Consider the following 11859-nt stretch of genomic DNA (forward strand, 5'->3'; position numbering starts at 1 on the left):
TATGATTCCACTGTCAGAAATAAATGATCAGGCACTTCACTTTATTGATGTTATTTTTAAGTCACTCCTGAGCAAAAAAATAAAATAAAATAAAATAAGTATTTCAAAAAAGCTATTACATCTTTAAGTAACAAAGATTCCAACATGCTAGCTTTTCATATTTCAATATAAGGGAGCAATAAAACAAACTAGTTAAGCTATTCATCATGTCTTTCAGTTCTCCTTGGTTCAGAGTTCTAAGGTTTAACTCAAATGAGTTACTGAAGAGAAGCCAAAATATAAATAATGCCCATACTAAGCCACTCTTGTAAATAGTTGCATAATGCTGCCGTCTTTCAGGCAAACCAATTCTTAGAACCTTTCTCCATCTACTAGAACTGCTGTAACATATGTTCTTCTGGTGTTTCCACATATTGTTTCTACATATCCACATAGTATTTTGAATCCAAACCTAGTGCTTCCATCAAACCTGCAAGTTCACCTAAATCAGTGATTTACAGCCTGATCTGTCTGGAAAACTACTTCTAAGGTGCCCATGGAAGATGTCTGAGAGAAGTAATCCTAGCTGATGGCTTAAATTCATAGAAAATTCCTTTTCAAAAAGGTAGGTTTATAAAGACTAGGAATCGAAGACATAAAGTTGGTATATTTAATATAATAATACATTTTAAAAGTTTAGTTTACTTAAGTGGTTTGGGTTTTTCTTCTGCAGATAACAAAAGCTGCAGTTCTTAATAGCTTAATCTTGTGAGATACTATATTTAATTGCACTCATAAACAAGCAGGACGCTCTGGGGAGTCCTTGACTCCTCTTCATCCAGACTCAGAGACTGGTCAAACTGTGCTGGGACCAAAACGCAGCCCATCCCTCTAGATTTCCTTCCTGGAGCAACCCAACACGACCAAGTGAGATGAGAGAACTGGGTGACATCTCACTATGGAATCAAGACCCTGTCAAGTAGGCCTGTTTGGACATAGTCAGCTCCAAAATATTCCATCTCCTCTTTCCACACGCAGTTGCCATATACTCCCCTGAGACTGGTTGCTACAATGGTTAAAGTTGGCTTTAAAGCTTATTTTATAGCGGCCATTCTGCTGCTGGGATGGCTTTGTGGAAGTTACGACAATGAAATATCGCTGCAGGATACGTTCCTGCTGTTTAAGAGCCTCCTACATTTCATATATCTTGTTTCAGCACCATTCAGCTGCTTACATAGACTGCATTGGGCTCTGAAGCATCCTGGGATTCTTTTCTTAGCAAGATATTAAGTAAAAAAAACCACTGCGCCAATAGAAGATGGTAATGCTGTAGGACGCAGTCCTGCATTACCAAGGTGAGAGATTACACAGACTTCCCAGTCTTTTCCATATCTCTTTTCCATGAGTCAATGACTGCATTGTTCCTTCTGTATCAAACAAGCCATCAAGTGGCTAGCGCCCAAATGCAACTCAAAGGGCAAAAGTGGGCCTTGTCCTGAAATGAATGCTGTTTCTGTGGAGGTTGGCTATGCAGAAGTTCCTGGAAAGCAGAGAAGCAGTTGGGCTGTCCCTTCATAAAGATCTCACTCTTCATCAGCCTGGCTCGGGGCATGAGGAGACAGGTCACTTGAAACTCAGTCATCTCACATGATAACGCGCCATGAGCTCCACCAAACGAGACAAAATAATGGGCTCTTTTAGTCCTCCTCTTACATGAGGAAAGTAGGATGTGTCCCTTTTATGGGGAAAAGACACCCTTGAAAAGTCAGCAGCACAGAGGTTACTGTAGGCTTCTCTCCTCTTGGGGCCCTGTGACAGCCCATGAGGCAGAAGCCAGCACAGAAATATATCTTCATGAGTGTGAGTTGCATCAGAGTCAAAACAAGAGCAACAGACTCCCAAAAGTTCCAAATAATGCAAGCTAGCAGGTACCACCATAAAGTCAAAATACCAGGATTAGAAGAAACAGCGACGAACCATCACTGTATCGAGAGTAAACCAGTTCCCTAAGGACAGCATCATACCAAGAGCAGCTCCGCATTAACAGCCAGCTATTGATTTGGAATCATTGCTGATAAAGATCTGTGTCTGAGGAAGATTTTCCTCTTGCTGCGTCACTTTTTCTGCAGAGCCGAAGAGAGCACTTGTGTGAACAACACTGCGAAAAATTGCTGCAGATAACCAAGGAGCATCCAGGAACCCAGCTGCTTTGCAATCAGCAAGTCAAGTTTGGAGGATCAATACAACCACCAGTGAACCAAGAGCCTGCCACTTTGTAAGGCAATCTCCATCTTACGACTTGATCCAAACCTCAATGGACTCACTGCCTTCCCATTGACTACAACAGGCTTTGGAGGAGATACCCAGGCCATTCAATTAAGATTAAAAGGGTATGCAAGATCTAACACAGCAAGAAATATATCTTTGTAATGACACAAGTCAGTCCTCGGCATTAAAGCAGCTGGCCCATGTAGGAACAGAAACTAAGAATTTCTGTTGTTCGAGTTACTAGAGACCAAAGATATTCTTTTAAACTCATTTGAAGCTAAAACAGTTATTGATATCACAAAGGCACCTCGCTGTTTGGCAGAAAAGAACTCAGCTGCAATAGGGAAGTCCAGCACTGCAACACTAGCAGAACTGGTAGGCTACCGTGTGGCTTACTAGTCAACTCAGAGGGAGAGCTTGTCAGCACACTGGTGGCTCTAGCCAGTTACAAATCCCTGACTTGCATAAACACGAGGAACCAGATTTTCAAAAACTGCTGGCAGCCAGGCCTACATGATGAATACAGGAGTCCTCCGAGTTCCTACGGACTCGAACGCACCTCAGCCTGCTCTCACTTCATGATGGAAAAGGCTCGGAGTGTGCTGATCTGTACTTCCTTCCCTTGTTGAGTTGGTTTCTATTAGGAATGCAACCTGGGAGCCTGGAGCAGAAGAAAGTTACGGCAGGCTCTTGCTGCTTGCAATTTCCAAACCTTGATTAATTAACACTTACCATACCTATTTTCAGCATGAATGCTATCATCACATTTTCCTCATGAAAATTCAAAGAAAGCTTAAGAAAACAGTTTTTTTGATAAAGGGATAGATGAAAGTAGCAACTGTTTTGAATTAACTCTTTCAAGAGAGAAGTCTGCAACTTAAATGCTGTTATAAGATCCTTCCAAATTACGTACAAAATCTTTTGCACTCTCAAAATCTTCAGTGCCATCTCACTGTGTACAAAGAGGCACCATGCATTCCCGTCAGGCAGTGGGAAAGCACATGGTATGTGTTCACATAAAAACACGGGCCTGCAGAAGGCTGCTCATCATTAGGTCATGCCCTATAGCCATGGGCCACGGCAGAAATTCGGTTATATATACTAAGCATTTTATAGCCTGTAGAAGCAGATTATCAGAGGAAGAATAAGTTTCAAAAGAAAACACTGTTTAACGCATTTGAAGTCTGAAGCTTAAAGAAGAAGTGCCAGAAAAGAAAACCCAACAACCAAATCTTCTAAACAGTTATTTCCAAGTGCAGTACCGCAGAAACACAGTAGGCCAGAATGCTAATGATGGCTGGAAAGGCCAGTCGAGGTTCTGACAAGTGCTTCTGTTCTATGGCTCAGGTGTCTCTGTTTTAATCTGTATATCAGTACAAGCTATAGAACAGCCCAAAGCCCAAACTTACTACCAGTACATCTTAAAATATGTGCAAACGAGGACTTCACGACCTGGACCAAGGACTAAAAATCTGAGTTCAAGAGAAGCAACTGTGGCATGGATCATGGCTGGCCACATCCAAAGTAAGTATGTAGGTACGTATACATGTATGCATGTATGTGTATAAATGATTGCACCTGGCTTTGTGGTGAGGTGCCTGCTGCCCTCCTCCTATGATTGAGTACACTTGAGAGGGCTGATGAGGGAGAGGAGCAGCTAGAGCCATCTTAGACCACCTTGGAGAATTATGTTTCAACGAAAAAAGTACAGTTGACAGTTACTACCAGTGTGTACAAGCCATTACAAAAACACTATGAGGCATCCGCCTCTTTCAGAAAACAGGCTGTCATATGTGCAGCATGTGACTCAAAATTTATGATGGAAAGCACCGTAAATGCAGAATGCAGCACAGTGTAAAACTGCCTGACTCACATCTGTCTCTGGTCCAAAATACTTAGGATGCAATTTACTCTGCATATGTATTGTGAGATATCCCGATGCACCCCAGAATTCAAACTGAATGTCCCAAACTGCATTGATTACTAAGAACTTGTTTTAACCATACACATAATTCATGTGCATGAATGCAAGCACTATGTCTATGTGTAAAGTCACAGTTTACATCCCTCCCTAGCCTCTTGCACTTACATTAGGTGCTCAAGGTAGCAGTGGTCACCCTGCGTTCCCTCAACAGCTAATGAACGCTGGAGAGAGGAGAGCTCTCACCTCGAACCAGCATCAGGAAGGCCCACCAGCTCTCTCCATAGTATGCAGAGGGAGCGTAAGAGCATTTACTAAGGCAGGCTGTAAGAGCACTTCTAAATAATATTAAGTTATTAAAGGTAGACACAGCAGTCTTTTCAAATTTAAATAACAGATAGTTTGTTCCACGCAACAAAGAAATGCCAGAGCTCTGAATGACGTTATGGATTATCCCCCTGAAGGAGACAGAATATTCTCCCTTTTATTAGAGAACTTTTCTATTAGAAGAGTTGATCTAGAAGAAACAACAACAACAAAAAACAAACAACAAAAAAAACAAACAAAAAGCAATTCTAGGCACTTTGCTCCTCTACTGGTTAAAACCTACTTAGACAGAAAGCAAACACAGTTGGACCCAAAGCTGCTTCTCTTAAACTCACAGCTCAAGCCAATAAAAATAGTGATTCACAGAGGCTGTAGCAGATGATACAAATGCCAAGCGTCTCCTAGCTCTAGGACCAAAGACTTCTGACTCCGCAAACGCAGACGTCACAACCGTATCTCATCCTTCTGGATGTGTAAGCAATGACCTAAGAACAGGGTCCCAGAAAGAAAAGGTTTAAAATACTGTGACCAAACTGGTTCAAATCTAACACTTGCTCTGTTCTGTCTAGTGTACTAGATATAAGTCCTGGAAAGTTGCATGTTAAATTTTCCATAATAGGCTTTAATATAACACCACCCATTTTGGAGTGGGGAAGGGGTGAGAGAAAAGAAGGTCTATTAACCCTCTTCCAAATGCTATACTATCTTGCTACAGTTTCTTATAGATTTTAAGATCACAAGGCATCATTATAGCAAAGACTTCATTGGCACACGTTGTACCCGAGAAGAGGCAACCTAATTGCATATACAGCTGTGGAGCAAAGAGCTTTAGCAAAAGGAGCTCTGGGGAGAAAGCAGGAGGCCAGGGTAAAGGGTTATGAAATAACAGGGTAACCTGACCAGGAGGAGGAATGAAGCATAGGGGAAGAGGTGAAGAAGTCAGAGTGGAGGTGAGAGCAGTGAAAGAAGAATAAAGAAATACGAAAAAAAACGATGAGAGCAAAAGCAAGAAGGCAAAACATACAGAAGAGAAGAATCTACATGAGGACCAGCAACTGTATAGTAAGTCAGAAGCCAATTTTGCAAGAGAAAGCTATTTTCTGTAAGGAAGGAGCTCAAGCTTAGATATGAAATCACCAAAAAAAAAAAAAAAACCTGCAGGAGGAAAAAAATAAGTAACATCATATTTAAATTGCTTTTTTAGGCCACATGTCAACCCCCCTCCCTCCCCCCTGCTCAGAGTTTTCCCGGGATGGAATTTTCTTCTTCCCACTACAGGCTTTGGCGTGGGCAGAGGCAGCACAGATGCCGCTTAACTCAGAAACCAAGATCCTGATTCATTCTTCCCTCAAATCTTGTGCTATCGTTTTCTCCGGGACTGAGTGAACGTCATAAGTCGCAAGTCAGAGAGAGAGATTTTTCCCAGCTTGTGCACTAAATCCAACTCTGAACCTCTGCCACTTCATCAAATACTTTTTTAAAAAACATTTTTTCCTTCTCCAACAGACTTAGCTCTAACACTCCTTTGTATTTTGACTGTACGCAGGGGGCAAGTTTTTCCCTAAGGTAAGAGCACGAATCATTTTTCAACTTCACACAGCAAAATCCTTTTCCTTGAAATGAATGCAATCAATCAAGAAACCCCTTGCTGAGCACACTCAGCAAGTCTGCATTATCATTTGCAAGCTTCCTTACATTTCAACCTATGGTACAATATAACCACTTGCTGTGTATCAGTTCAAGTATTCTCAAAATAAGCCATAATGAGTCAGATGATATAAAAGAAGCTATTCCTACAATAAGAAATAATGAAAGCTGAGGCCACTTTGAGGAAGAAAAAGTCCTTGCTTACTTCATTTTGGACTTTTAAACAAACAAAAGCTCTAACATTTTAAAAGGTTAGACACATATTTTACTCCCACTGTTTCTTAATAAAACACCATTTGCGCATACTTTAAAAACAAGCAAACGAGTAATTGATCCAACATGTTGGCAGTTTTCAAGAAATTTACTAGGCAAGAGCAAGTGATGCAGCTCAAGTTTTGAAATAGCTTGACTTCAGGGGTGCATGAGCATACTGTGCTTGCTTACTGCTGCCACTGCTTATTAAACAAGCTGTGATACTTGGAGCAACAAGAAGTATAATCTCAACAGCTACTGAACTACATGCAGGTTACAAAGCACAGTTTTAAGAAACGAGGAGGTCAGGAGTTCGTCTCACAAAACACATGGAAAAATACTAAAATAAAACACCATCCTCTACTGATCCCAACAACAAAACATGAATTTGGCCAAATAAACAGCTAATCTCTTAAGAGGCTGCACACAGGAGGATGCAAAAGCATTACTTTGCATCAGACATGTTATAGCATTAGTAAGGCAACAAATTCTTTCTCAGCGCATTCATGCTAGTTAGTTTGCAGGGGACTTGAAAATGTTATTACAGTAATATCCTGTTTTGCAACCTTTCCATGCTTCAATTTACCCCCAACTCCGCTAAGATTCAAGTGGCATGAAACAGCTGGGCACGATTAGCTACTGGACCCAAACCAGGCAGAGATTTCACAATAGGTGGCATTTTAGTCTCCATGGAATAGGCTGGTGGCATACAAGACCAATGACCCCTGGCAGAAAACCCTGCCCCTCAACGTAAATCCGGCAATCTGTTCCTAAAACAGCATTATTTTCAGATGGGACACTGCTACAAAAACAGTGGGTTGTCCGGGGACACAACTGGAGGATGGGGTGCTTTCTAACATCTGGACTTCAGTGTGGTCCAAGCTAACCCCAAGACCCCATGCAGCTCACGTGGGGAGATGAGCACCCCTTTCTAGGCAACACAGCCCACGACCGCTCCGCATCCGACCCTCAGCATCCCTCCCCGGCCCCATGGCCTCTACACAACCACGGAGAGGTGAGAGCAGGCTCTGTGTTCCCTATTTTATCGCACCTCCCTCCCGATAACCACATGCCATAAGTGTGGTGCTTCTCCTCTCCGAAGGTCTCGCTCACACCCATCCCATACGGCGCCTGCCAGAGGACCCCTTGGCCAGGTTCCCTCCATGCCTCCGAGCGGCCCCAAGTTCACAGCTCCCAAACTTTTCCATGCGCACCCGCCGGGGACCCCCGCCAGGGGTGGCGAGGCCCTGCGAGGAGGTGCGAGGCGGCAGGAAGCACCGCCAGGCGTCGAGGCGCGCACGAGGCCGCCGCTCACCTGCGTGGGGCATGGTGATGGTCTCGTTGGCGTTGCTGGAGCCCACGTTGTAGATGACCACGGCGGAGGCGTTCTGCGCGGCGGCGTGGCGGATCTTGTCGCGGTAGGTGCAGTTTCCGCGCGGGATGAGGGCCACCCAGCTCTTGCCCGGCGCGGGTGCGTTGAAGCGCGTGGCCGGGTCGCACGCGTAGCGGTCGGCGGGCGAGGCGGACAGGGCCACCTGCCCGCGGGCGTCCTGCTTGGGCGACTGCTCGCCGTAGCGGCCGCACTCGCTCTTCTCGCTGCGCAGCTCGGCGCCGCCGCCCGCCGCCGCCGGCTCGGCGTAGGTGATGTTCACGAAGGCCGTGTACCACTCCTCCTTCTCGGCCACCGTGAAGTCCAGGCACAGCAGATGCACGAAACAAAAGGACAGCAGCCATGTTGAGAGGGCCAGGCTGCGGCACGCTTGGATCACAGACATTGCCATCTTCATCTGCCGCCCTCGCCGCGCGTTGCTCTGCCTTCCCCCCCGCGCGGCGCCGCGCCGATGCGAGCCGAGCCGAGCCAGCCCCCCGGCCGGCCGGCCCGCCCCCGCCGGCCTGCGCCGTGCGCGCCCGCGTGCGAGGCTGCGGCCGCCGGCTCCGGCGGGCAGGAAGGGGGCCGGGGAGGGGGGAGCCCTCCCCTCCGCAGCCCTAATTCATCTCGGGGCCGTGGCGCTTCCTGGGGCTGTCCCCGCCCCGGCCGCCTTCCCCCGGCCCCGCTCCCCTCCCTCGCGCTGCCCGCACAGCTGCTGCTGCCGCCGCTGCCAGCCCGGCAGCCGCGGCAGGAGGAGGAGGAGGAAGGGGGGGATCTCCACGCGCACACGCGCGCGCTCGCTCGCTCGGGGCCGCCGCGCTCGCTCGCTCGCTCGGGGCCGCGGGGGCCGCCGTGCGCGGGCGGGCGGGCGGGCGGCCCCGCAGCGGCACCTGCCGGCGGCGCGGCGCGGCGCGGCACGGCGGGGCGGGGAGGGAGCGAGCGATCCCCGCGGCGGCCGTTGGCGCTGGGGTAACGGCCGCTGCCCCGCGGGGAGGAGGCGCCCCCGAGAAGCCCCAAATTACTGGGCGCTCTTTATTCAAACGCACCGCAGAATGTTAATTTGTCCATGATCTGCCCCCTTTCCTCACTGCTGCAGGACAAATTAAAACACGCACACACACAGACTTGGGCTCTCCTTGGCTCTCGCTGCCATCTGCCACCTACCCCTCTGCTGACAGAGGCCTGACAGGAGGCGAATTCCTGCTAAAACGGAGCTCCTGGACCGTCCCGGGGACATTTGCGTTGTTACTGTGAACACGGGCGTTATAAGGCAGTTATGCCCTACAGCGTAGCAAGGAAAGGGCTTGTTACATGCTTTTTGTGATACTTACGGTCTTTGAAATACAAAGTAAATGACTTTCTCACTTAACACCCCAGTGAGTTATGCTGATGAGCACATTCACCAAGGGCAGGTGGGCTACTGACTAATGCTCAGTGGGAAACCTCTACAAAATGACAGAGTACATCCCTGGAAGCACTCCAATGCCAAAGGCAGGTACAAAAAACAAAACTTAATTTTGCCTCAGGGAAAGCCCAGGGGGATTTCAGTGTATCAGACATTCAGAGGTACTTTTTTTGGCCAAGACTTAAATGCTTTTCCTACCAATGCACAACAAGATCAAAACACCTAGACACTACATTTATCTCTTTCAAACAAATGAGTAGCAAAAATTCTACTTTTTCACTTTTACTATGCTCTGTAACAGATGGCTATCTCTAATAGTGCCCTTTTTAGCTACCTTATCATTAAAATATCCTGCTAAAAGCACCACTCCCTTTGATTTACACAAGATGCACAAATATCTCTCTAGTGGCAATATTTGCTAGTTTCTAGGTTATAGTTGCAGTTGAGCTGAGCAAAGAGAGGACAGCTCTAACCGTATTTTATACACACGCAGTTGCTTACTTGCTGATTATTTCCTCAAAGTTGAAAAAAAAAAGTGAAATTGGGGGAAAAAATGAACAATTATGTGAATAAAGGGGGAAGTTTATAGGAAAATATAATAGCTGACCAAAAAAAATTATAATTCTACCATCAAGCAAGAGGACAACTCTGGTTTGAAAGCCCATTCCTAAAGAAATGAAATCAGTAATTAAGAAAAAAAGAAGTCATTAGGTAGAACACATGTACAGAAAAGAAAGTAGATGGAAATCAATATTAACTAGAAAGTGCTGAGATTTCATACAGGAAGCATAAGCCATCAGAGCAAATCCATTACTGGGAGGGCTAAGGTGATAAAGCTTTTGTATATTTGGAAGAGTACGAAATATTATTACAGGGCAAGGCAGAAAGGTGTCAACATTCAATAAATAATTTACTTTATATTTGTAAAGAAAAAGATATGTTTACCAACTCATAAAAGAGATATTAAGAAGCATCTCCTACGAACATATAAACACCAGCAAAACCTGGCAAAATGCACAAATGAACCCCCAAAGAGTTGGATGAGGGTGAATAATCGCTGTTTGACACCCCTTCAAGTGAATTTTGGCATAATAAGGACATTTTGAAAGGCTGAAGGAGTGCTTCATAAGACCCAGAACACAAAAGCATGGTGACTAATATGGTGACTAGTTAATAGGACAGTTAACCTAACATTAACCAACCCCAAGAAAAACATGGAAAAAAATCAAATGCATGGCTGCCAGAAATATCTTTTTTATGGGAAATGGCCTGTTAAGCAAATATGATGATTGATACTTTTGAGAGAAAATGATAAAATGATCAGTGTGTTTAATAAAGTAATAGAGCCATGAATGTAATGGGTATATGGAAGGCAAGTTCTTTAATGACATATGAAATTCTCAATACATTTGTAACACAGCAAGAACTGGGTAAGATGGTCTTAGTTAAAGCAGAATGAGTTTTAATATAGCTTAGTGCAAAAACATGACTCCAGGAGGAGAAGGAGGCCGCCTGTCTGGAGCAGGACCTGCCTGGGGAGATCACTGCACACAGGGAAGGATTTGGGGGCAGAGTGGAGAGGAAAAGTGTTAAGACTCCTAGGAGAAAAAAAGGCCTAACCAGGATGCCGCTATCCTTGGATGTGCAACAAGTAGGAATAGGGAAGTGATTTTGTCTCTGTGTGAAACACCAGTGAGGCAGATACTGGAAGCTGTCCAGGTTTGGTATCTGCATTTTTAAAAGGATATTGAAATACCAGAGAAGGTTAAGAAAGGAACCCTAAAAATAATTTGAAGTAATTCCTCTCCAGGGAGAGATTTCAGGTGCACAATACACTCAGCTTTTCAAGAAAAGAAAAAATATGATTACACTGTGTAAGTAAGGGAGATAACAGCAGGTACTAATGGGCTTGTTAAGCTAGTGGATAAAGGCATAGCAAGAATCAAAGTTTAAACCAGATAGATAATCCAACTCAGAGCAAAAGTACTTGATTAAGCAGTGATTGTTCTGTGGAAAAGAAATCAGAATTAAGACTGTCCTGGGAGATGAAAGATGACCTAATCTTATATTCCAGTCAAACACAAAAGACAGCATTGGAAAATATGTTTTATTGAAGTGCAAGATATGAGACTCAGCATAGGGCATATGGGTCAAATTCTTCAGAATAAATTTATAACCTAGTTGTCACTTCTCACCTTAAAAATATCTATGAATAAAAACAACAGAATATTTGTATACTTTTGATGCCAAAACCTGAAGTACAGTTAAGTAGGTGAATGGTTTAACTTACAATCATCTACTTAGTGCAGCAGTTGGTGATGGCTCTTCCCATTTTAGTGGTTCCTGCCCACAAGAACACTTTGGGGTCTTCCTTTGCCCGCCTCCTCCTGTTCTGCTGCTGGCACAAGAACACCTCACAGATGTCAAAGCAACTGCAACATGTTTCCTCTCAGGCCAGCAGGATGTCTGACACCACCTTCATCTTGCCTATTCTTTCCCCTTCAAGAAAAACCCAACAGCCATGACTTGTGTCCCACCCTTGCAACTGTTACTCATTCTGGAATCTCCTTTTACAGACTATAGGGCTTGGCGGGGTGAGTTGTTTAGCTCATTTGGCCCTTTTAAGCTCCAGCTTTGTCAATACTTGAAGGAATCACTGGGCAGCTGGACCACTGCAACGGAGCTCAGGGC

General features: G+C 45.1%; 1 protein-coding gene across 1 annotated transcript in view; it reads right to left on the reverse strand.

Moving 5' to 3' along the window:
- Positions 1-8193, reverse strand: part of RNF150 (ring finger protein 150) — a 99171-nt gene extending 90978 nt beyond the window's left edge. The window contains exon 1 of the mRNA XM_088526578.1: positions 7710-8193. Within this exon, the coding sequence (XP_088382704.1) occupies positions 7710-8181 (472 nt within the window). The 5' untranslated portion in view covers positions 8182-8193. The remainder of the gene's footprint in view (positions 1-7709) is intronic.
- Positions 8194-11859: the final 3666 nt, after the last annotated feature.

Source organism: Tinamus guttatus, unplaced genomic scaffold (genome assembly GCF_059628265.1).
Source record: "Tinamus guttatus ecotype Peru unplaced genomic scaffold, ASM5962826v1 Tinamus_guttatus_pri_ptg000247l, whole genome shotgun sequence".
Classification (NCBI taxonomy): domain Eukaryota; kingdom Metazoa; phylum Chordata; class Aves; order Tinamiformes; family Tinamidae; genus Tinamus; species Tinamus guttatus.